At 40.7% G+C, this 26,255-nt stretch overlaps 1 protein-coding gene across 6 annotated transcripts in view; it reads right to left on the reverse strand.

The window, feature by feature from the left end:
• LOC124789025 (ATP-binding cassette sub-family C member 10) overlaps positions 1 to 26,255 on the reverse strand; it is a 388,717-nt gene that overhangs the window by 360,700 nt on the left and 1,762 nt on the right. For 2 of the 6 annotated variants that reach the window (XM_047256314.1, XM_047256320.1), the window contains exons 2-3: positions 8,640 to 8,737; positions 3,160 to 3,310 (exon numbers count right to left, since the gene is read on the reverse strand). The exons of 1 other annotated variant lie outside the window; for it this stretch is intronic. In XM_047256314.1, coding sequence (XP_047112270.1) covers positions 3,160 to 3,244 — 85 coding nt within the window. In that variant the 5' untranslated portion in view covers positions 3,245 to 3,310; positions 8,640 to 8,737. Of the gene's footprint in view, positions 1 to 3,159; positions 3,311 to 7,714; positions 7,915 to 8,639; positions 8,738 to 26,255 lie in introns of all 6 variants that reach the window. 3 more of the 6 variants (XM_047256350.1, XM_047256328.1, XM_047256342.1) reach the window with 3 other exon arrangements.

Raw genomic sequence — 26,255 nt, forward strand, 5'->3', positions numbered from 1 at the left:
TCCTTGTTGAAAACCATGCCTTCTACTACAAAGAAAATTGTATTTTTAAAAGCAGTTGCTAAGCTATATGTGAAAACTGCTTCAAATATTTTGGAGGAAATTGTATCAACAGACACTGATGTGTAGTTCTCGGGGTGATGCTTTTCCCCTTTATATAGAACTAAACTTTTGAAATTTTAAGCTTGTCAAGGAAAACTCCAAACTTTAGACATTTATTAACAATAAAAGCAAGTGGTTTGCAAGTAATGTGTATTATCCTTTTTATTGTGTAGTTAGATAGGCAGTAGCATTTTAAGTTAGAAAATATTGAAACAGCATTTACTATATCTATCGGTGTGACAAGATCACAGTGGAATTCATGTCCACTAGGAAGCTGATCAGCCAGTACATCAATGGCTGATGTGTTTGGTTAATTTTAGATTTTAATTCATTTACTATAATAGTAAAGTATTTACTGAGCTCTCCTGGCTCAAGCAGAATGTCATTAGTTTGGATAGAAGCAAATTCTTATGTTATAATATCCCAGGCAGCCTTGCATTTGTCTGTAGCTCCTTCTATGTAATTTTCACAGGCAACTTCTTTGGCAAGCTTAAGTTTGACTTTATAACATGTTCTGCCTCCCCCCCCCCCCCCCCCCCTGCCCCAGGTAAGACATCAAAAGACAAGAAAGTACTCAGGACAGACATTTGAAAAAGATTAGGGAGATTAGATTAGATTAATACTAGTTCCATGGATCATGAATACGATATTTCGTAATGATGGGGAACGAGTCAAATTTTCCAATACATGGCATAATTAAATTAATTTAACAACATAATTATGTTAATATAACAACTTTTTTATATAATTTTTTGTTTGGTTTTTTTTTCTTTTTTTCTTAATTTATATCTAAAAATTCCTCTGTGGAATAGAAGGAGTTGTCATTCAGAAATTCTTTTAATTTCTTCTTAAATACTTGTTGGTTATCTGTCAGACTTTTGATACTATTTGGTAAGTGACCAAAGACTTTAGTGCCAGTATAATTCACCCCTTTCTGTGCCAAAGTTAGATTTAATCTTGAATAGTGAAGATCATCCTTTCTCCTAGTATTGTAGTTATGCACACTGCTATTACTTTTGAATTGGGTTTGGTTGTTAATAACAAATTTCATAAGAGAGTATATATACTGAGAAGCTACTCTGAATATCCCTAGATCCTTAAATAAATGTCTGCAGGATGATCTTGGGTGGACTCCAGCTATTATTCTGATTACACGCTTTTGTGCAATAAATACTTTATTCCTCAGTGATGAATTACCCCAAAATATGATGCCATATGCAAGCAATGAGTGAAAATAACCGTAGTAAGCTAATTTACTAAGATGTTTATCACCAAAATTTGCAATGACCCTTATTGCATAAGTAGCTGAACTCAAACATTTCAGCAGATCATCAATGAGTTTCTTCCAATTTAATCTCTCATCAATGGACACACCTAAAAATTTTGAATATTCTACCTTAGCTATATGCTTCTGATTAAGGTCTATATTTATTAATGGCGTCATACCATTCACTGTATGGAACTGTATGTACTGTGTCTTATCAAAATTCAGTGAGAGTCCGTTTACAAGGAACCACTTAGTAATTTTCTGAAAGACATTATTGACAATTCCATCAGTTAATTCTTGTTTGTCAGGTGTGATTACTATACTTGTATCATCAGCAAAGAGAACTAACTTTGCCTCTTCATGAATATAGAATGGCAAGTCATTAATATATATTAAGAACAACAAAGGACCCAAGACCAACCCTTGTGGAACCCCATTCTTGATAGTTCCCCAGTTTGAGGAATGATCTGATCTTTGCATATTATGAGAACTGCTTATTTCAACTTTCTGCACTCTTCCAGTTAGGTACGAATTAAACCATTTGTGCACTGTCCCACTCATGCCACAATACTTGAGCTTGTCTAGCAGAATTTCATGATTTACACAATCAAAAGCCTTTCAGAGATCACAAAAAATCCCAATGGGTGGTGTTCAGTTATTCAGATCATTCAAAATTTGATTGGTGTAAGCATATATGGCATTTTCTGTTGAAAAACCTTTCTGGAAACAAAACTGACATTTTGTTAGTACTTAATTTTTACAGATATGTGAAGCTACTCTTGAATACATTACTTTCTCAAAAATTTTGGATAGGTCCCTCCATCACATTAATGATAAGAATGGACATTTGTTACATGAAGGAAGTAGTTGCTCATGTGGCAACAGTTTCAATAGATTTTACAAGTGCATAAATAAGAAATAGCGATCTGAATTACAAATGTCATTCGGAATTACATGAATGCCTTACACACACTTTCTCGGATACCTCTCCATATTCCCCAGAAAAGGAAAAAATGTGTGTGGGGGGGGGGGGGGACACACTATAGTTCAAGAAGTTCTGATGTATGAGAAAGTGATAAAACTTGTTCAAAGAAAATTTCAATTATATCACAAACATCTAAGAGAGACCCAAAATGCCTTACTGGAAAACATCACTAACTTGATCTCATATTTTAAGGAGAAAACAGCACACTTACAAGATATTAGTCCCAGAAAACAACCCCATAAGAAAATTTAGGCCATAATTATGATAATATGCAGTTATGACCTTGTGAAAGTAAAGTTTTTAAACGTGCATGCGCCTGTTGTCACACACTCCGCTTCACTGCACAATTTAATGCCAACATGTGAAGTACTATATGGTGGAGTGGTAAGACAATACTGTTTTGGCAGTGGTTACTAATCTGTAGCTGGTGACAGAGATCTCTTTGTTTTGAACATTTTTATGTTGCAATTCACAAATGCAGTGTAAATGAATGAAATTAAAGTGTATGTCATAGCATTTAATTGTTGGCATCAACATCACTGTTCATCATTATTTTCTTTAAAGCTGACACTGTTAAAGTGAAGTACATCTGCAGGAAAAGTGCTATTCTTCTATATGATCAGCATGATTAAAATGTAAATAGAAAATCGTTAACTACATTTCATAGCAATTGTCGAGTTTCTTAGGTTCATTCACTTTGATTTTGAGGTTTTTATATAACTGCAGAATATCAGTACAAGAATACTTTCAAAATAACATTGAATGATGTGTGTGTGATGCTGATGTATTACATATTCATATTACTTACCTTTTTTCTGCACAGAATATGTTCTATAACAAAATTTTGAAAGGGTCAGATGTGTCCATGTCTCGACTCCTCTTCCCTTCAACATCACGTGAATGCAAGGGCTCTTGTTGTCACTTTGCCGTGCAGTACTTCATAGCTGGGCATTAGGTGGCTGCAGTGGGATGAAGCAAGTTGTAAACAATAGGTGTCATGTGGAAGTTCAAAAGCTGTACATTTAGAAGGTAATAACTTCATGTTAGCAGAATTATGGCCCAAATTTTCACAAGGGCTCAACTGCTGGGGCAGATATCTTGCAAGTGCGATTTTTCTCTTTAACACATGAGGTCAAGTTGGCGATGTTTCCTTATTAGTCATTTTTTTTGCATTATTGTGCACAGAATTTTGTATATTGGTAAAAGTTTACAACACAATTCGACACTGACACAATGTGAGCCATAATTTTTAGAGGAAACTATTTTGCATCAGGATGATGACACCTTCACAAAGTGTTATGTTAAGGGCACTGAGAGACAGAATATGTTACTTACAGGCCAGTAATAAGTACTCCACAATATGCCAACATCTGGCGTCTAACAGAAAATGTCAGTAAGACAAATGTCTGTGGTTCTTACACTTGGTGCAGGAATTACAGATTTCCATCAAAATTTGTATCAAATATCCACAGAAGTTTGCATTATGTGAGCTATTCATTAGTATGTATCATGCTTGTGATGGTGTAGTGACAAGCCTAATTATTGTGAAATCTGCAATATTGTTATTGGACAAAGGATAAGTGGATTTTCTTCACCAATAGTACCACATCAGTTTGTAAAATGATTCTCAAGCTCTGTCGCCTCCAACAGAGATTCTCCTTACTTCAACAATCACCTTTTGCAGGCACCATTGTAATCCATGGCTAAATGTCTCATGCTCGTGATGGTGTAGTGGACAAGCCTAATTATTTTGAAATCTGCAATATTATTATTGGACAAAGGATAAATGGATTTTCTTCACTAATAATAACACATCAGTTTGTAGAATGATCCTCAAGCTCTGTCGCCTCCAACAGAGATTCACCTGACTTCAACAATCACCTTTTGCAGGCACCATTGTCATTAATGGCTAAATTTTATTGCTTGTAATGGACATTTCCAGAAATTGTGAAAATTCATCCTATTTCAGCTAATTTTCACCGAGGGAATTTCAATTCACCATCAGATCATTTGGAATTGAACTATTACCACATACCTTTACCTAGATTGTTTGAAACTGTTATGTAATTAATGTTTAGTTCCAGTTAATATGCCAGTGTTGCTCAAGTTTTCTGAAGTTCATAAAATTCTCCAGTTATTTTTTGAGAATATTGAGATGCAATGACGACACAAAATTTCCACACAGAAAACAATCCGCTTTGTGCCTCATGCACTGATGCTACATTATGTTCACAAATATCACAAATTGTTTTTGGCAACTGAACAGTTATCGTTCCTTTTTGCACACATCTTTCAAAATGTATAAATTTTCTCGTGTGTTTTCATCCAGATTCAAGTAAAAAAACCATTTCATACACAAACTGTACTTGGAAAATATCAGATTGGAATAGTATTTCAGCTGAGCAGTTTAAGGCGCTGCACTCATGGACTGTGCGGCTGGTCCTGGTGGAGGTTCGATTCCTCTCTCGGGCATGGGTGTGTGTGTGTGCCCTTAGGATAATTTAGGTAAAGTAGTGTGTAAGCTTACGGATTGATGACCTTAGCAGTTAAGTCCCATAAGATTTTAATATTAAAAAAAAATAGTATTTCCAGGATTATTCAATCGCAAAACCATCTACAGCAGAATATGAACAAACTACTTCTCCATCAATTTACATTGCACTCATTTTGAGTCTTAAATTGCAATAAAGCTGACTTATAAATTTAAATTCTCTCTTCTGTATAACTATAAAAAGTTTACATACATTGTTCTAAACGTTTTTCTTCTCGATTATAATTTTAAAACATTCAATACCTTTGCGTCACTAAATTACTGTGTTTTATTTTAAGTGAATTCTTTATTCAGTTGGGAACATGTTCAGTCCATAAGATAACTGGGGTTTGATAATGCGACTCGGGTCTAAAAGGTTGTTGTCCCCCAAGTTTGACCAACTTCTGGGCAGGTGACCAAAGAGTCTCTCACCAAATTGTGTACATTATAAAAAACCTGAGATATATACTTAATATCATTCCGAAAAGACTAGCTTAATAAAGAGATCGCCCTAAAGAGCTCCTGTACACCACACTGACAATTTTATTTCTGCATCCAATCTTGGTCATCTCCTACAGTTTTCTCTAACACTACAGAGATTATTTCCTGTTGTCTTAACACATTTCTGTCATACTGTTCCTTCTTTTTATCAACGTTCCCTATACATTTTTGTTCTTGCCAGTTCTACAGAGAACCTCCTCATTTATTATTTTATCAGTCCACTTGATCTTCAGCATCCTTCTATAGCACCACATTTCAACTGCTGTGACTCTCTTCCATTCAGCTTCCTCCAAAGTCAATGATTCACTTCCATACAATGTTGTGCACCAGATGTATATTCTCAGAAAGTTCTTCATGAAATTAAGGCCAATATTTCATACTAGTAGACTTGTTTTAGCCAGAATGCCTTCTTTGCCCGTGCCTGTCTGATTTTATACTTTTGTTGCTGTGTTCATCATCTGTTATTTTGCTCCTAAGACAGCAAAATGCTTTCACTTTGTTTACTTCACAGTCCTCAATTTTGATGTTAAGTTTTTCCCAGTTTTGATGTTAAGTTTATCATAAATCTCATTTCTGCTACTCGTCATCACTTTCATCTTTCTTTGGTTTACTCTCAGTTCATATACTGTACCCAATAGACTGTTCATTCCATTTAGTATGTCCTGTAATTCTTTCTCGTTTACACTGAAGATAGCAATATCATAAGCAAATCTTGTCATCCACATTCTTTTACCCTGAATTCCAATGTCTTTCCTGAAACTATCTTTTACTTCAATCATTACATCTTTGATGTACAGATTGAGCAATAGGGCAGGAAGACCACTTCCTTGTCTTACAGCTTTCATAGTCCAAGTACTTCATTCTTAGTCTTTCACTCTTATTGTTCCTTCTTGGTGCTTATAAATATTATATGTTACTTGTCTTTCACTAGAGCTTATGCCTATTTTTCTGGGAATTTCAAACACTGCACACTACTTTACATTACTGAATGCTTTTCTATATCAGCAAAACCTATTAAGGTGTGTGTATTTTTCTTAAGTCTTGTTTTCATTATCAAGTGGAATGTCAGAACTGTCTCTGGTGCCTAATCTGTCCAAAACACAAAAAACAAAGTTTTGTCTGAGGAATAAAGAAGATAACAGGAAAATGAGAATCAGGTTGGTAGATTCAGAGCTTGAACACTGCTCCAACACAAAATATCTTGAGATCACCTTGGACCACACAATTACATACAAATAAGATTATGGACACAAAATAAAAAGTAGCTACTGCACATTACGTCATAAGGAAACTGGTGGGCAGCACTTGGGGGTGCACACTCAGCGGTACTGCATGTATCAGCCTTGTACCCTGCTATTCTACTGTAGAACATGCTTACCCTACTTCACAAAAATCGGCACATACTACGCAGGCAGAAGTAGCCTTGAATGAAACCTGCAGATTAATTACAGGGTGCCATATTTTGAAACCAACTGACCAAGTCTACATACTAACTGTAATTTCACCACCTAGCATAAGACATGAAAGGACGCACATGCGGAAAGGTATAAAGTAGAACATAATAGACACCCTCTGAAAGGACATCAACCACCTACACAGAGACGGAACACTAAGAAAACTTCCTAAGCTTACAAGTCCTCCAAATGTCATACACAGTGAATCTAGACTCAACATGACAAATCAGACTCAAGAAACTGGAGAACAGCGCATCTCCTACAGAAGCCTTATCATCTACTGGAAACCTGAACTGAAAGATTTGGAAGAACCTAAGCAGTAGGAAGGGCCAACTGTTCAGCACTTGTCCTCTTGTCCATACATCCAGCAATATGTAAATTGGAAGATCTTCTGGCCGGAGACAACATTTTGGGACTGCCATGTTTCTGGGCTTAAATAATTTAACAATCATTACTAATTAATTAATACTGGGGTTTTAAATTTTGTCATCCATTAGAAATTATGAATAAAATTTTGCAACCGTAAAAAAATACTGTTTTCATTCGTTACAAATTTAGATTTGCTGATGTCAGCCACAATTTTCCTTTATTGATTTTACGCAGAATGCAATTTAGGAAATAAGTCCCATTATCAAGTGTGTTTTTCACATATTATAACCTGTTTTAGTTCCGGAGGTTTGCGTTTATATTATAATAAACACAGTATAGTAAAGCAGTAGCTCACACATCCTAATCATCATGCCCATAAATATTATAATACATAAATGCACTGTGAAGAAAATATATAAAGGAAAATAATGAGTGGCAGCAGCAAACATTACTTTATAGCAAACAAAATCATTGAAGTTTAAAGTTTTTCTTTTTCTACTGTTGCGTACCAGTTTTCTTTACTGCAGTTGTTGATACATTTTTGTATTATTTAAAATTAGAGTTTCAATGCCCTTACGTCACTGCACACTGTACGGAATGCTTTTGGCATGAAATAAACATATAGTTGCCAACGACTCCTTGGTACTTCTCAATACACAGCTTGCACACGAATAATGTCTTGATAGGAGACAGAAACTACTGGAATTGTCTGAGAACAGCAAAACACAAAAGTTTAAGCTAAAAATAGAACCACACAAACTCATACTAATCTGAATTCAATACCTGAAAGAAATGCAAACTTGTTTCCCTGCACACTTAACTATGAAAATTGATAGTTAACCATTACAAACATCACTAATACCAAGAAGAGAAGATAATAGACTTTTGAAAAAAAACACAATAATGTGAGGGGAAAAAAAGAATGAAATGCTGTTGACTACACTGAAGGAATATGACAGAAATATCTAGAAGATGATACTACAATATAACAAAGTTACAAGAAAAAGAACAATTACAAATAAAGTATGAAGAAAATAAAACAGGTAATTTTGCTTGCTGTGCAGATACCATTGCTACAACAAACAGGAAGGTTATACTGAAAGTGTTTAAAGATTGCTTTCCAACTTTATACTTCACTTGGTAAAACCAGCATGAGCAGGCCTAACAAATTGTGAAAATTGGTATGTACCTGGCATATAGCCAGAAGTTAACAAACACAGTGAGTTCATATATGGAAAATTGATATAACTGAGAATGATGGGCTAACAATGAAAATGCTAAAGACATTATGAAAATGCAACTTGTAGAAGTATTCATAGTAATAAATTATACATCCAAGGATTATTTAACAATGACATACAAACTGTCAGCTTAATAAAAGGAAAACGTAAGTCACACATACAGACATACAGGATTAACTGAGTCATCCATTACCTCTTGACCAACTGACTATGAAGCTGTCACCTTCCAATTAACATGGACCTCAGGCTGCACTACTGATAAGGCTGTCACAACATCATAAGTTCCAAAACCTATTACAGATACAAAAGAAATATTCTCAGTGTTATGCTCTCTTTTCAATTCCAGGCATCCATCACATACCACATATACCACATCATCATTACATTAGGGGACAAAACTGCAGTAGGTTCAGCCTTTGCCTTGTTCAAGCAACCGGCATTTGCTGAAGTAATTCAGGAAAACCACCAAAAATCCAAATGAGAAAAGGCGGACGGAGAATGAGCCTTTGTCCTCCCAAATATGAGGGCAGTGTATCAGCAGACGCACTTATACATTTGTACCTATGTACATGAAACCAGACTAGAGAAAATCCAGTATAGAATAATGACAGTATTGTGAATAGGATAGCTTGCTATGCACCAAATAGTGGATATGTTGATCCACAGACCGGCACAACAAGAAGACTGCTAAACAAGTGAGCTTTGGCCAACAGGCCTTCATCTGAAGTAGACAACACACACAACCATTCATGCTAGCACAGCTCACACATACAACCACTGTCTCTGGCCACCGAGATCAAACTGTGTGAAACCAAGTATGATGGGAGGTGCAATCTGGGTGGTGAAATTCCAGAAATCCAATAGGATATCCAGTCTCTCCTCGAATCCTAGCCCCATCCCAGAATCTCTCTCTCTCTCTCTCTCTCTCTCTCTCTCTCTCTCTCTCTCTCTCTCTCCCTCTCCCCCCCCCCCTCACCCCTACCACTCCCCGCACTCCTACTTTCTACATGCTTAATTGCTTAATGAAGTCCATAAACCCAACCACCTACAATACCCCAATGTGGCAAGTTACTGTGCCCTGACTGACAGAATCTCTACTCTCATAAACCAACACCTTCAGCCTATTACCCACAACCGACCCTCCAATATAAAAGACATCTAACATTTCCTCCATCGACACCCCACAGTTCCTGTTCCTTTACCACACAGTGCCTTGTTCATCACTACTAATGCCACCTCCCTTTACACTAGCATCCCTAAAGCTTGTGACCTTGCTGCTATTGAACACCTTTCCCAACACCTGACAGATTCCAAACCTACAATGTCCTTCCTGGCCACCATTACCAGCTGTGTCCTCACCCACAATTACTTCATCTATGAAAACATCACCTACAAACAAATCCATGGTACAGCAATGGGCACCCTCATAGCACTATATTATGCCAGCTTATTCATGGGTCATCTAGTGGAAACCTTCTGTCATCTGGTTCAGATTCACTGATGACATCTATGTGGTCTGGATCAACAGTGAGGACACCCTATCCACATTCCTCCACAATCTCAACACCTTCTCCCCCACTCATTTCACTTGGTTCTCCTCAACGCAAGCCACCTCCCTCAACACTGAACGCTACAAATACGGCTACATCAGTACCTCTATGCACATCAGATCTACCAACCTCCAGCATTACCTGCATTTCAACAGTTGGTTGGTTGGTTGGATTTGGGGTTTGATGGGGCCTAAACATTGAGGTCATCAGTCCCCTGTTCCAAACAGACATACTTGCAAAAGGCCTATACAGTAAAACCGTAACCTCTGCACCCAGAGGGAGGGAACACCAAGGGTACAGAGCTAAAATGAACACCGCAATAACACAAAATAGAGGACACTTAAAAGGAGCAGAGCAAATAGTTGAAGAGAGTAAAACAGACTACAGTGGTTGATGCATCAGGTAAAAGGTCAACCACTCAACTACAAAAGAAGAACCTCCAGCTGGAAAGCGTTGATAGAGGTACCAACACAACTTGTTACCATGGAAGACACTATTTTGGTATCCACGTTACAATTAAAAGTCGCTGGAGTGGGTGTAGCCTGAGAAATCATGCGAGAGCGCCCACACTAGAGTGAGTGATAAAATCCAGCTGCATGGATAAAACGTAAAACTGAGTCAGCTATAGAGGCATCGTCACCTAGAACTGAAGGAAGTGCAGCTGGTAAATTAAAGGACAGCCACAAGAGGGCTAAAAAGAGGACAGTCCTTCAGAAGATGGACCACTGTCAGCCCTGCATCACAGCGACACTTGGGCGGGTTCTCACGGCGAAGGAGATACCTGTGGGTCAACCATGTATGTCCAATTCGGTGACGGCAAAGAACAACTGAGTCCCTACGCGTGCTCCTCAAGGATTAGTTCCATATGGCCGTGGACGACTTTACCATGCGGAGCTTATTTGGCGTGTTCAAGACAGACCATTCAGAGCTCCAGACATCGCGGACCTTGCGATGTAGGGCTGACCAGAGGTCTCTTTCCACGAGACCAAGCTCCAGGGATGGCGAAGTGGTGGCCTGCTTGGCCAACCGATCAATACATTCGTTTCCTGGAATGCCGATATGGCCTGGGGTCCACACAAATGTCGCCGAGCGACCACACTCGGCGAGAGCAAAAACAGCATCTTGAATACCGTGCACCAAAGGGTCCACAGAAAAACACTGGTTGAGTGCTTGCAATCCACTCAGGGAGTCACTGCATATGACAAATGACTCCCCAGGGCAGGAGGAAAGGCGAGCGAGCGCACGATAAAGAGCAACCAGCTCCGCAGTGAAAACACTGCTCCCACAAGGCGGGGAATGCTACTCAACATAGTCACCACGGATGAAAGCAAACCTAGTGCGTCCATCGACCACAGAACCATCGGTGTAGACTATATCTGCATCGCGAAACAAGGCAAGAAGAGCCTTGAATTGTTGACAAAGACTGGCAGGTGGAACGGAGGACTTTGAGTCGCAGGACAAATCCAAGCAAAGCCGCAAGCGAGGGAGGGACCAAGGAGGGGTAGAAGAAGAGGGCCGAAAGGATGGAGGAAGGGGAAAGGACTCGAGTGACGAGAGAAGGGAACGAACACGGACCACAATCAGGAGACCCAACCTAGGCCGCCGTCGTGGGGAGGGGAGTGCAGAAGATGGAAAAAGGAGCCTATGGTTTCGGTGGTCGGGCAAGGCATGGACGCGGGCGATGTATGACGCAAGCAACTGTTGTCAGCGGAAGCGTAAGGGAGGGATGCCAGCTTCTACAAGAGGGCTAGTCACCGGACTAGTGCGGAAGGCACCTGTTGCCAATCTGATGCCACAATGGAGAATCGGGTCGAGGGTCCGCAACGTTGAAGGTGCTGCTGAGTCGTATACCACTCTCCCGTAGTCGAGACAGGACTGGACTAAGGCCTTATAGAGCTGTAGGAGGGATGTTCGTGCAGCCCCCCAAATGGTGTGGCTGAGGCAGCGAAGGATGTTGAGGTGCCGCCAGCACCGTTGTTTAAGCTCACAAAGATGAGGTGTCCATGTGAGCTGAGCATCAAACAGCATGCCAAGAACGCAATGCGCCTTCTCAATACGAAGGAGTTCATTGGCAAGATAGAGCTCTGGATGGAGGTGGACCGTTCGACGACGACAGAAATGCATCACTCAGGTCTTAAGAGGCTGAGAACTGAAAACCATGGTTGGATGCTCAAAAATGTGCCTTATGGATAGCTTCCTGCAGCTGCCGTTCAGTGACACCGGTGCTTGGGGAACTGTAATAAAGACAAAAGTCATCGTCATATAGAGAGGAACAGACTAAGGAGCCCACCGCAGCCACAAGACCATTAATTGCCACCAAAAAGAGGGAACACAGAGAACCAAGCCCTGCGAGACACCGTTCTCCTGAATATGAGCAGAGCTAAAATAAGTGCCAACTCTAACCTGAAAGGAGTGATTGGAGAGAAAATTCCATAGAAAAATCGGAAGTGGACCCTGTAAGCCCCATTCGTGCAGTGTAGCAAGGTTATGATGGTGCCAAGTGGTATCGTACGCCTTCCGAAGATCAAAGAAAACAGCAACTAGACGTTCTCGCTGAGTAAAAGCTGTAAGAATAGCCGAATCTAGCGAGACTAAATTGTTGATCGCTGAACGGCCCTGATGGAAGCCCTCCTGTCGCTGGGCCAGGAGGCCCCAAGCTTTGAGGATCCACATGAGCCGCCGACTCACCATCCGTTCCAGGAGTTTGCACATAACGTTGGTAAGGCTGATACCGCAATAGCTATCAACCACCAGCGGATCTGCACCAGGTTTCAGCACCGGGATGGTAACGCTATCCTACCAACGAGTTGAGAAAACTCCCTCCGTCCAGATGTGGTTAAACTGGGTTGTAATTCACCCTGCCAGTGCGCCGAGAGATGGCAAAGAAACGTTGTGAATTCTGTCTGGACCTGAAGAGGTATCGGGGCAAGCTTTGGAACGCCCATTCACTAAACGGGGCACTATATCGTTCCCAACGGTGCATGTGAAACGACAACTGCGTATGCTCAGCTTCCTCTTTAATGGCGTGGAATTCTGCACTGTAGCCTGCTGTCACGGAACTACGAGCGAAGTACTCTGACAGATGTTCGGCAATGGCGATTGGTACAAAGTGTACCCCGAAGAGAAAGGCAAGGGACAGACGCATGAGGGCGAAAGCCAAAAATGTGCTGAACCCGCGACCATACCTGAGATGGGGAGGTGCAAGAACTTATGGTGGCAACATATCATTCCCAGCAGTCCTGTTTGCTCCACCAGATTAACCGCCGAGCCCGGGCCCGCAGCCGTTTAAAGGCAACCAGATTCTCTAGGGAAGGATGAAGCCAGTGTCGTTGCAGGGCTCACAGGCAGTCCCGAATAGCTTCTGCAATCTCTGGTATCCACCAAGGGACTGACTTACGCCTTAGGGTACTTGAAGAACAGGGGCCACAGGGGACAGTTGCCTTGGCAGCAGAAACAATGGCCATAGTGACCTCGTCCACTGCCAAAGGGGCAGTAACCATGGAAGGGAGGGCACCAAGCGATCCCTTCCGCGCAAGGGGAGCCGGAGGAGACGGGCACTTCTCGGGCTCAGAGGTGGGGACTGAAGTCCCCAAAGAACGAGGGGTTGCTACCCCCAATGTTGAAAACAGGGGAGCAACGGAAGAGGGTATTCCCCCAACTACCAGGGGGACAGGAATAGACGGCCGGGCTGGAGGGCCCACAAAAAGCAGCTGAGCTTGGGGGCTTATCGCCAGGGATGGCAACATCGAAGCTGCTGCAACATACGTCGATGAAATGCGCACAGGGTGAAGTCGGTCGTACTTGCTTTTAGCCTCTGTGTAAGTGAACCTGTCCAAGGTCTTATACTCCATAATCTTCTGTTCTTTTTGATAAACCGCGCAGTCTGACGAGCAAGGTGAATGTTTCTGTCTGCAGTTGACACAAACAGGGGGCGGCGAATATGGGACATTGGGGTGGGAGGCATGTCCGCAATCCCGACAGGTAGGGTTGGCGTCAAATCTCAATGACATATGCCCAAACCTCCAGCACTTTTAAAGCAGCGCATGGTAGGAGGGACGTAAGGCTTAACATCACATCGATATATCATCACCTTGACCTTCTCAGGCAGGGTGTCACCCTCGAAAGCCAAGATGAAGGTGCCGGTGGCGACCCTACTATCTTTAGGTCCCCTGAAGACACGTCTTACAAAGTGGGCACCACGGCGTTCCAGATTTGCACAGAGCTCTTCATCAGACTGCAACAACAGGTCGCAACGAAAAAGAAGTCCCTGAACCATATTGAAGCTCTTATGAGGCGTAATGGAGACTGCAACATCACCGAGCTTGTCACAAGCAAGCAATGCCCATGAGTGTGCTGGGGATGCTATCTGTATGAGGACTGCTCCAGACCTCATTTTAGACATGCCCTCAACTTCTCCAAACTTGTCCTCTAAATTTTCCACAAAAAACTGAGGCTTTGTGGTCAGAAACGAGTCCCCATCTGTTCGGCTGCAAACCAGAAATTGAGGAGAATACGTCTCACCAGGTAATTTAGACCGCCGTTCCTCCCCTGGTGTGGGCAGGGAAGGGAACAATTGGGGGTCATACGTTAAAGCATTGAACTTTCCTTTCTTAGAGACTCGTGATTGCGCACTATTCATATTTCTTTTCATGGTGGTCCCACAAGCAGCTAGGGAAAGGAATGTCCACCCAGACAGAGCCCCGCTTGTCTGGGTAAGCCTAATACAACCAGGGGGCGGCAGGTTCCCCAGAGGTCGCCTGCTAGCAACTGTTCTATGTCAACGGCCATGCGTCTCCTCGGCGCACAGCACACCTTGAGATCGAGGGTTTTTTTTTATAGAGGTTTATACCATCATTGCGACCCAGGCAGTTAAGCCAAGATCCCGGGCTCTGTACCGTACAACGTTCCACCGTCACGCCTTAAGGTGGTTGTTGAAGCACGCTCAGAGCTTACGGTATTCAGGACTGGTGGCGCTTCCCATTCCCCAGCTCAGGGACCCCAGGGTCGCCAAGCCTGTAGCCAGCAACTAAATGCTGAGCCCCCTGAGGGTATTTCAACAGTTGTCACTCATTCCATACTAAGAACTCCCTTCCACATAGCCTAGCCACTCGTGGCTGTCGCATCTGTAGTGACAAGCAGCCTCTTTCCAAATATATCAAGGGTCTGACTGAAGCCTTCACAGAGCAAAATTACACTACCAATCTATCACAGAAATAGATCCCCCATGCCTTCTCTCTCCGGCCACTCACCATCTCCCGAAGAACCACCACCCGCCACAAAGCAGCATTCCCTCATGGCACTGTACCACCTAGGCGTGTAGCAATTGAATCACATTCTCCACCAGGGTTTAGAGTACCTTTCATTGTGCTTTGAAATGAGGAATATCCCACCCATTATCCTTCCTACCCCTCCCACAATGGTATTCTACCATCCACCGAACCAACATAATATTTCCGTGCATCCCTATTCCACCACTCCTCCCTAGCCCTTGCCTCATGGCTCATATCGCTGTAATAGACCTAGGTGCAATACCTGTCCCCTACGTGATCCCAACACCACCTACTCCCGTCCAGTCACAAGCATCACCTATCCCATCAAAGGCAGGGCTACCTGTGAAAACAGTCGTATGATCTACAAGTTAAGCTGTGACATACTGTGCTGCATTCTGTGTGAGCGTGGGCATGGAAATCAACAAGCTATCTGTCCGCTTGAATTGCTAACAACAAACTGTGGCCAAGAAAAAGTTGGACCAACCAGTTGCTGAGCATGCTGCCCAACACATTGTTCTTCACTTCCGCGATTGCTTCACAGCCTGTGCCATATGGATTGTTCCTACCAACACCAGCGTTTTTTTAATTTCACAGGTGGGAATTCTCCCAGCAATATATCCTATGTTCCTGTAACACCACTGGCCTCAACCTTCATTAGTCACTGTCCTTCACCCACGTATCACCTTCCTCGCTCCAAATCTAGCACTAAACAGCCTTCTATTCCACTAACGCACCCACAATCTTTTTACTTCTCTCCTTTTCTGCTCTCTCCATCCCCCCACCCCCCATCTTAACCTTCCAACTGCACCTAGCTGTCCTACTCTGTCCCCACCAAGTGTCTGCGTGCTCCCGCAAACAGTACTTTACCGTCCCACATTCCTACCCTGTTATTCCTCCCCTTCCACATCCTAGGCTGCTCCTTAAGCCCCACCACCAAGACGGTTTCTCCCATCATGGGCAGTTGCTCGCAATCCAGTCTCGGTGGCCAGGGATAGTGGTCATGAACGTGAGAGTTGTGCTTGCATGAATGTGTCTACTTCAGAAGAAGGCCTTTTGGGCAAAAGCTCGCTTGTTTAGCAGTCTTTTCATTGTGTCTATCTGCAACAGCACTATATGGTGAGTAGCAATCTATCCTTTTCGTAATACTGTGAAACAAACCAGGTCAGGCATAACCTAGTTTCAGAAGTGGCTGTAGAACATAGTAATGAGTAGGAGTTACAACTTTGTTTGGAATATATACACAGCTATCACTCCATTTCATCAAAAAGTAGATGTTAATGTGTGTGTGTGTGTGTGTGTGTGTGTGTGTCAATCCATGGACCTAACTTAATCCTACAATTAACATACAACTGTTATTTAGTCACATCAAGAGAATGAACAGTTCAGAATCAATTCCACAGCAAAGGCTTTAGAATGAAGCACTAGGTTCCCCATTTTACTTGGACCTCTACTTGGAAAAGGGGTTTCGTCAGGGGTTTGATCAGGAGACTTTACTTCACAGAAACTATTTCCTGTACCTTAATGGAGATCTTTAAATCAATTAGGTAGGGTAAAAAAGAAAATACATTAATGGACACTATTTAAACTGCCTTATACTGAAAAAATAATAATATACCATGATCAGCCAGAACATTATGACCACCTGCGTAATAGCAAGTATGTCCACCTCTGACACGTATAACAGCAGTGTTGCGTCATGGCATGGAAGCAACGAGGCTCTGGTAGGTCTCTAGAGGGAACTGGCACCACACCTGCACACAGAAGTCACCTAATTAAGGAGTGGGTGGGGGTGGGGCAACAAGTTCTGACACCACATTCAATCACATCCCAGATGTGTTCGATCAGGTTCAGATCTGGTGAGTTGGTAGCCAGGAAATCAATTGGAACTCGTCATCATGCTCCTCGAACCACTACTTCATATTGCTGACCCTGTGGCATGGCATATTATCTTGTTGATAAATGTCATTGCCTTTGGAAGGCATGATCATCATGAAGGGATTACTTGGCCTGCAACCAGTGTATGGTACTCCTTGACCATCATGGTGCCCACATGAATGTTCCCCAGAGCATACTGGAGCTGCCACCGGCTTGTCTCCATTCTGCAGTACAGGTGTCAAGAAGCTGTTCCCCTGGAAACCAATAGATTCGAGCCCTCCCATCAGCATAACGAAGAAGATATCAGGATTCATCAGACCATGCCACAAGTAGAAAGACAGAAAAAGACAAGGGAAAAAGTTAAAAAGTGAAGAAAAATATGAAGAATTTAAGAAGCAGCATCTGGAAGAAGCTAGAATAAGTCACCAGAAGCACAAACAAAAGTTCCTGCAGATGAGTCAACACAAGCAACAACTGTTATTAGAAGAAAGAAGAGCCAAAACTAAGGAGAGAGAGTTAGGAAACATAGGCAACGTAAGATGCAAGATCAGCAGCCTTTTAAAGCTGGTTTGTCACCGTATAAGACGCACAGTGCTCTGGGTAAAGCCAAGGCTCAAGCCAATTTTTTCTTGCCATCTTCACCACGGCATAAAGTCATAGTTGTTCGTAAGCTATTCAGTGACTTGTGTGGAAATTCATCAAATGAAAAGTCAGAAACACTCAGTCATGGCAGCAGTCCACAAAATAGAGACCTTAGTTGTAAAACTAGATACTTGGTAACTGGTTTCTACACAATAGTGGTAGAGAAAATAATGTGAAGAACAGTTCATATTTGTCACTTAGTCCTGCACCTTATGCAAACAATCTAAGTTTGCAGAAATACAACCATCACATGTTCAGTTAAGCAGCAAACTACCTCATAACATATGTCCGTGTAAATATCATGAAAATTTCATAAATGCTATCAGCAGCCTTTATAAGAAACATGATAATATTCCAGCTGACAGCAGCACATTTTTATCAATTATCATATGCCAGCCACCCAGTGAGCTTTGTTGGCAGAACGAATGTAACACATGTTGGAATGGTAGAGGTTTCAAAAAATACCTTTAAAATTTATGACCTAGAAATTGTGAATTTATCATGGTATGTTTGGAAGATAGAAGAAAAGGGCTCTAAAATTATTAAAGTCAAAGAAGAAGGCTCTGCAGTTGATATAGTGAAATACAGACAGTAAAAACAGAAGACAGTAGGTCCCTATTTCATGTTTTCTTTGACTAGGCACAAAGCAAGAAAATAACTGTTTATCCAGAAACAAATGCTCTCTCTGATCATGATGCACAGTCAATCAGGATAAATGACATAGTGCCTTACAATGGGGATACATCTCAGTGGAAGTCAGTCAGAATCATTAATGACTGCAAGACGAATGTTTTTAAGTGTAGTTTACAAGAAACAACCTGGGATGAATTTTATAAAGAACCAAATGCCAATATAAAATTTGATCTATTACATGATAAATTCATACCAGTATTTGAAAATAGCTTTCCGCATAAGCTAATCGGATGGGAAATTAAACAGCCATGTAAAAAATCATGGCTCACTAAGGGAATCAAAGTATTTTGTGAAAGGAAAACAGAAATGTATCTTTTGGCAAGAACAAGTAGAGACCCTGTAGTAGTTATGCGCAACAAAAAGTAATCGAAATTACTAAGAAAGGTTATTAAAAAATCAAGAAACATGCACATTATGTCAGAAATCAATATGTCTGACAACAGTGTTAAGGCAATATGGAATATAGTGAAGCAAGAGACAGGACAACCAACCACGGAAGAAGATAACATTACTACTAAATTGAATGGAAGTGTTATAAATGACAAGTCACAGGTAGCAAATGTATTTAACAATCATTTCTTAAACATAGTAGAAAGCATAGGAACCAACAGTTCAAGAGAAAGGTCACAACAATATGTTGAATAAGTAACTCTCATAAAATTACATCATATGAATGCACCACTAGCTTCTACTTCTGAAATTATAAGGGGTCATACATCCTATCAAGAATAAAAGCTCTTCTGGTTTTTATAGTGGTTCCAATAGAGTACAAAAGATTTGTTCCCATATAATAAGTCCGGTATTGTCCAAAATACAGGGTCCGGCATAAAAAACTCCCCGATTACAAAGTAACGTGCAGCGGACAGTAGAAGGAGCAGAGTGGTGGGGGGCGCGTCGTTAAGTAGCTGCCTACGTGCCGTTTTCAGTGTACGCCATGGCGTGGTCTGGTGAACATCGTGCCTTCGTAGTGGAAGATTTTATTCAAAATGGCGAATCAACTATTAATACTCAACGTGCTTTTCGCGTTCGCTTTGCGTTCGGACGACGGGACCCTGTTCCCGATAAGAAAACAATTTATTCTTGGGTTGCTAACTTTCGTGAGACAGGTTCCGCATTAAAAAGGAAACCACCTGGACGACCACGGACTGCAACAGGCCCCGGAAATGTTGATGCAGTTAGAGCTTCAGTTCAACAATCTCCTCGACGATCCGCTAAAAAGCATGCGGCAGCATTACGGATATCTGATCGAAGTGTGAGAAGAATCTTGCATCGAGATCTTAAAATGCATCCTTACAAACTTGTAACTACGCAGGAACTGAGTGAACGAGACTGTGGTGTCCGTGTAAGTTTGTGCCAAGACCTTCTTCGGAACATCTGTCCCAACGATATTGTGATTTTTTCTGATGAAGCACACTTTCACCTTGCCGGAACAGTGAACAGCCAAAATTGCAGGTACTGGTGTGAACACAATCCCCAAGAACTTCATCAACGACCACTTCATAGCCCTAAAGTAACAGTATGGTGTGCTGTTTACAATTCCGGTGTGATCGGTCCTTACTTTTTCGAAGAAAATGACAGGAATTTAACCGTCAACAGTGAACGCTATTGTGCCATGCTCCGCGACTTTCTCCAACCGCAACTAAGGGAGCTTTTTGGTGAAATAGAGAACGTGTGGTTCCAACAAGATGGTGCTACAGCCCACACAGCGCAGCAGTCACTGGCATTGGTGAAGGAAATGTTTCCTGGACATGTGATCTCGTTGCGTGGAGACATTGGCTGGCCCCCACGATCGCCGGACTTAACGCCCTGTGATTTCTTTCTTTGGGGCTATTTAAAAGCAAAAGTTTATGAACAACGTCCACAATCTTTACGAGCCCTGAAAGAAGCAATTACACAAGAGGTTGAAGCTATTCCACCTGAAATGGCTCAAAGAGTAATGAATAACTTCAGGGAAAGACTCAATCAGTGTGTCGACAGTGCAGGAAGCCATTTAAGGGATGTTTTATTTAAAAAGTAAGACCATAAGAGTATTTTCTAAAATGGCATAATATGTACTTTTATTTAGTATAAATAAAATTGTTCTACCTTATTTGGTTTTGTTTTTATTAGCTTTCCTTAAAGGGGAGGTTTTTCTGCCGGACCTTGTATGTAATGCATCACTAACTCAAGGCATTCTTCCAGTGAGACTAAAATGTGCCGTTGTTAAACCCCTCTTTATGAAAGATGATAACAGAGAAGTAAGTAACTAACAATCTGTTTCACTGTTAACATCATTTTCCAAAATTTTTGAGAAGGTGATGTATTCTAGAACAGTATCTCACGTTGGAAACAACAATATCCTCAGCAAATCACAGTTTGGGGTTCAGAGGGGTTTTCTACTGAGAATGACATTTACATGTTCGTACACCAGATATTACAAGCATTAAATAACAAAATAGCTCCGGTAGGTATTTTCTGTGAACTATCCAAGGCACTTGATCGTGCGAATCATAGTATACGCCTAGATAATTTGAAGTTTTATGGGATTGAAGTTATAGCCAACCAACGAATCATGTCTTAGATAGCCAAAAGAATGCAGAAAGTTGTACTTCATAGTAGTTCAACCAACGCAATTCAGGGACATAATTCTGACTTGGGAGAAATCACGCATGGGGTTCCCCAAGGATCAATCTTAGGTCCACTACTGTTTCTCATATATATAAACAATCTATCATCTAATGTACAACAAGCAGAATTGGTTCTTTTCACAGATGACACCAGTATTGTAATCACTCCCTGTATACATACAGAAATGGAAGAAACGGTGAGCAAAGTTCTCAAAAGTACCATTGACTGGTTTTCTGCGAGTGGTCTCACCCTGGATTTCACAAAGACACATCATATTCAGTTCTGCATCTGTAGGGGTACTGCACCAGTGATAAGTGTAACACATGGTGATGAAATAATACTTAGGGTGGAAACTTCAATATTCTTAGGTGTCCATATTGATCAGAATTTAAATTGGAAAAAACACATTTTGGAACTCCTAAAACAACTTAGTTCAGCCACATTCGCACTAAGAAACGTAGCAAATTTTGGGGAGAGAGAAATCAGTAAGGTGCCGTGTTTTGATTATTTTCATTCAGTAATGTCACATGGAATAATGTTTGAGGGTAACTTTACTTTAAGAAAGAAGTTCTTCACTTCCCAAAAACGTGCTGTAAGAATAATATGGGGTGCTCACCCATGATCATCTTGTAGACATCTGTTTAAGGTGTTGGGCATTCTGACTACTGCTTCACAAGATATTTATTCCGTCATGAATTTACTGTAAATAATCCACTACAGTTCAAAAGGAACAATGAGGTATATAATTATGAGAAGAAAAAATGACATTCATTACTCAACATTAAGGTTGTCTTTAGCACAGAAAAGGGTGCACAATGCTGCAACAAAAATTTTTGAGCACTTATCCACTGATATAAAATGTCTGACAGACAGCAAGGTAAAATTTGAAAATACATCGCAAAAGTTTCTTCTTGCCAACTCCTTCTATTCCGCAGAAGAATTTCTGTTTGTAATGTGTAAAAGGTGGTGGGTAGGAATTGCTAACTCAATCTGTATATCTTGTTTTCATTTCGGAAAAAAATTATATGGTGATGTTTGGGGTACAAATTAATTTGCAATTTGAATGTAAAATGTCTCGTTCCACATCATGATGATTTTTCATGCAAAATGATGCATGGAACATGAAAGTAACTAACTAACTACATAATTTCTATAATTCCTAAGTCTCTTCTTCATTGCTATATGAAGAGAGCTCAGTCTGCATCTTATTATCAGCCAAATGAAATGATTCCGAAATTACACTTGGATTTATCATTATGACGTGCAAAGTGCATAACCAAAAGTTAGTATTTTCACTGCGGCATTCAGGTTCTCATCATCCACTTGTCGTTCTTTCAGACAACTTAACCCACTCCAAGGATAATGTGATTGCATACATTAGCAAGGTACTGTCAACTATACCTGGAAATGTGATGGTTCCAATCTGCTCAGATGGACCTGCCCCACAATTTAAAGACAAATAGTGCTGCTGTACCTCAACTTCAATCATTCTATTGGAACTTTTTTGCTACATCCCACAGTAAAGGAGCTGTAGATGGAATTGGTGCAGTAGCGAAATGGCAAGTGTAGAATGCACTAAAAAGGCAAAAATTCAGAGTAGGTGATGCATTAACTTTTTCCCTGGCACCTGCAAGTACCACAACTATGCAGATTATTCATATGTCTACTGATGAAATTGAAGGAATCAATGTGAAACTCAATTTGGCTCAAATATTTTCTTTAGCACCATCAGTACCAAACATAAAAAGCCTTCACTCCTTTCACTACAAGAAAGAAGCACTACAAAAATATCTGCTGTCTCCAAAGAATTTCCCTGCTGTGGACCATCATACTGAGGAGACGATAGAAAGTGTAAAATTTGGAGTCGGGTACAATGCAGAATATGTTGGTAAATTCTATGGTGCAGAGGTACGTGAAATTTTTGGAAACTCTTATCTAATCAGTGCAATGGAGTGTGGTGGTCACTCCTGGAAATTGCCTGCAAAATGTGATGAAATACTGTACACATAAAACAAAATTATAAAGAAAATTACCCAAATGATGTCAATGCAAGATGATATTTTCAATTCTTTGAATTTTAATTGAATTTACAGTTTATTTTTTCAGTTGTCATGCTCTTATAATTTTTCATAGTGTTTAAAAAATTAAATATTAATGTCAACTTTATCTTATTTGGTAAATAATGTCATATTTCTATTTCTCTGCTCACAGGAAAAGCTTTTTCCAGCTATAAGTAGCAAGTAACATGAGTCACGTAATATTGAGTCGCACACTTTTTTCAACATATTACAATATTTTAAATGGTATGAATATTCTTAGAACTCTGTGACCTTTGAATGCCAACCTTTGCAATTTCTATGATAAAAACCGGTTCCATACCCCTAATAGTTTGAGGACAGTTTTGACCTAAACTGTACATTAGCAATAAGATGTCCCAAATTTGTAATACGAGTCACAATATAAATTACTTTCTTGTTCTTAAATGTCAATGCTCTTCACTGCTTAAATATTAATTCAAGTCTTTGCCTGAATAATACAATGCATCATGATGATTTACAAAAGAAAATATAGGCTTATAGATTGATAAGAGAGTCAACATAATTAACCACTGATTTCAAAATGTAACATGAGTCACCAGGGAATCACCCTTAACACTGAGACATCCATGGATCGTCGGCTGCAGAGACCCATGGTTGGGAGTGCTCGGTGCATAGTGTGTTCATACACACTTGTACTCTGCCCAGCATTAAAGTCTGATGTTAGTTCCACCACAGTTCACTGCCTGTACTGTTTTACCAGTCTGCTCAGCTTACAACGTCCATGATCTGTAATGAGGGTTGGCCACCCAAGCCCACGATGCCTGGACAGGGTTTCACCATGTGTTGAAAACACTCATCACAGGACTTCTCCAACACCCAATAAGTTGTGCAGTTTCCCAGGTGCTCTTGCCGAGCCTCTGGACCATCACAATCAGCTCTCAGCAAACTCAGCCTACTCTACACACAGACAGCACATTCATTGATACTATATGCACCATGTGTGGTGTGTGTGTGTGTGTGTGTGTGTGTGTGTGTGTGTGTCACTAGCAGTCATTTCTCAACAGGTGATGCTGCTATCATCTGGATGGGTTTATACTGATGGTAGGTCGGTGGTCATAATGTTCTGGCTGATCAGTGTATGTCTGACATGTTTCACTCAGCTGACTTCATTTTTCCTGTTCACATGTACATCACCTTATCAATTTATGAGTGATGTAACTCCAATTTCAGACACCCGTATAACTATCATGTCAATTGACTATAGACTGCAGCATGCATTTCAAATAGTGTACACATACAATACATATTGTACAAACCTATTTTGCATGTATGTAGGGAAAGAAGACATAAACATATGAACAGATATATCGACATTAAGATATGTGCCTGTGACAACCCACAAGTCTTAAGAAGCATGTACGCCACGAAGTTAACACAGTATGCTCTATTGACGTTATGATGATATGCTTCCAGAATGAATTTTCACTCTGCAGTGGAGTGTGCACTGATATGAAACTTTCTGGCAGATTAAAACTGTGTGCCGGACCGAGACTTGAACTCGGGACCTTCGCCTTTCACGGGCAAGTGCTCTGAGTTCAAGTCTTGGTCCAGCACACAGCTTTAATCTGCCATGAAGTATGATGTCATGGCTATCACAGAGGCATAAGTATCTCAACATCAGTTTATATGCTGATAATGCCTTCTTTAACTGTTGTTGTTGTGGTCCTCAGTCCACAGGCTGGTGTGATGCAGCTCTCTATGCTACTCTATACTCTGCAAGCTTCTTCACCTCTGAGTAACTACTGTAACCTACATCCTTCTGAATCTGTTTAGTATATCCATCCCTTGGACTCCCCCTACAATTTTTACCCTCAATGCTAAATTGGTGATCCCTTGATGCCTCAGAACCTGTCCTACCAACCAATCGCTTCTTCTAGTCAAGTTGAGCCACAAATTCCTCTTCTCACCAATTCTATTCTGTAACTCCTCATTACTTACGTGATCGGCCCATCTAGCTTCAGCATTCTTCTGTAGCACCACATTTCGAAAGCTTCTATTCTCATCTTGTTTATACTATTTACCGTCCATGTTTCACTTCCGTACAGGGCTACACTCCATACAAATACTTTCAGAAAAAAACTTTCTGACACCTAAATCTATCCTCACTGTTAACAAATTTCTCTTTTCAGAAACACTTTCCTTCCCACAGCTAGTCTACATTTTATATCCTCTCTACGTCGACCATCATCAGTTATTTTGCTCCCCAAATAGCAAAACTCATTCACTACTTTAAGTGTCTCATATCCTAATCTAATTCCCTCAGCATCATCTGATATAATTCGACTACATTCCATTATTGTTTTGCTTTTGTTGAAGTTTGTGTTATATCATTATTGCAAACCACTGTCCATTACATTCAACTGCTCTTCCAGGTCCTTTGCTGTCTCTGACAGAATTACAATGTCATCAGCAAACTTCAAAGTTTTTATTTCTTCACCATGGATTTTATTTCATACTCCAAATTTTTCTTTTGTTTCATTTACTGCTTGCTCAATATACAGATTGAATGACATCAGGGATAAGCTACAACCCTGTCTCACTACCTCCACAACCACTGCTTCCCTTTCATACCCTCGACTCATAACTGCCATCTGGTTTCTGTACAAATTGTAAATAGCCTTTTGCTCCCTGTATTTTACCCCTGTCAACATTGTCAAAAGCTTTCGCCAAGTCAACAAATGCTAGAAATGTAGATTTGCCATTCTTCAATCTACCTTCTAAGATAAGTCGTAGGATCAGTATAGCTTTGCATGTTCCAACATTTCTACGGAATCCAAACTGATCTTTACAGAGGTCTGCTTCTACCAGTTTTTCCATTCATCTGTAAAGAATTTGTGTTAGTATTTTGCAGCCGTAAACTTATTAAAGAGATAGTTCGGTAATTATCACATCTGTCAACACCTACTTTCTTTGGGATTTGAATTATTATATTCTTCTTGAAGCCTGAGGGTCTTTCGCCTGTCTCACACATCTTGTTTGCCAGATGGTAGAGTTTTGATATGGCTGGCTCTCCCAAGGACATCAGTAGTTCTAAAGGAATGTTATATACTCCAGGGGCCTTGTTCAACTCAGG

The sequence above is a fragment of the Schistocerca piceifrons genome, chromosome 1 (assembly GCF_021461385.2).
Source record: "Schistocerca piceifrons isolate TAMUIC-IGC-003096 chromosome 1, iqSchPice1.1, whole genome shotgun sequence".
Classification (NCBI taxonomy): Eukaryota; Metazoa; Arthropoda; class Insecta; order Orthoptera; family Acrididae; genus Schistocerca; species Schistocerca piceifrons.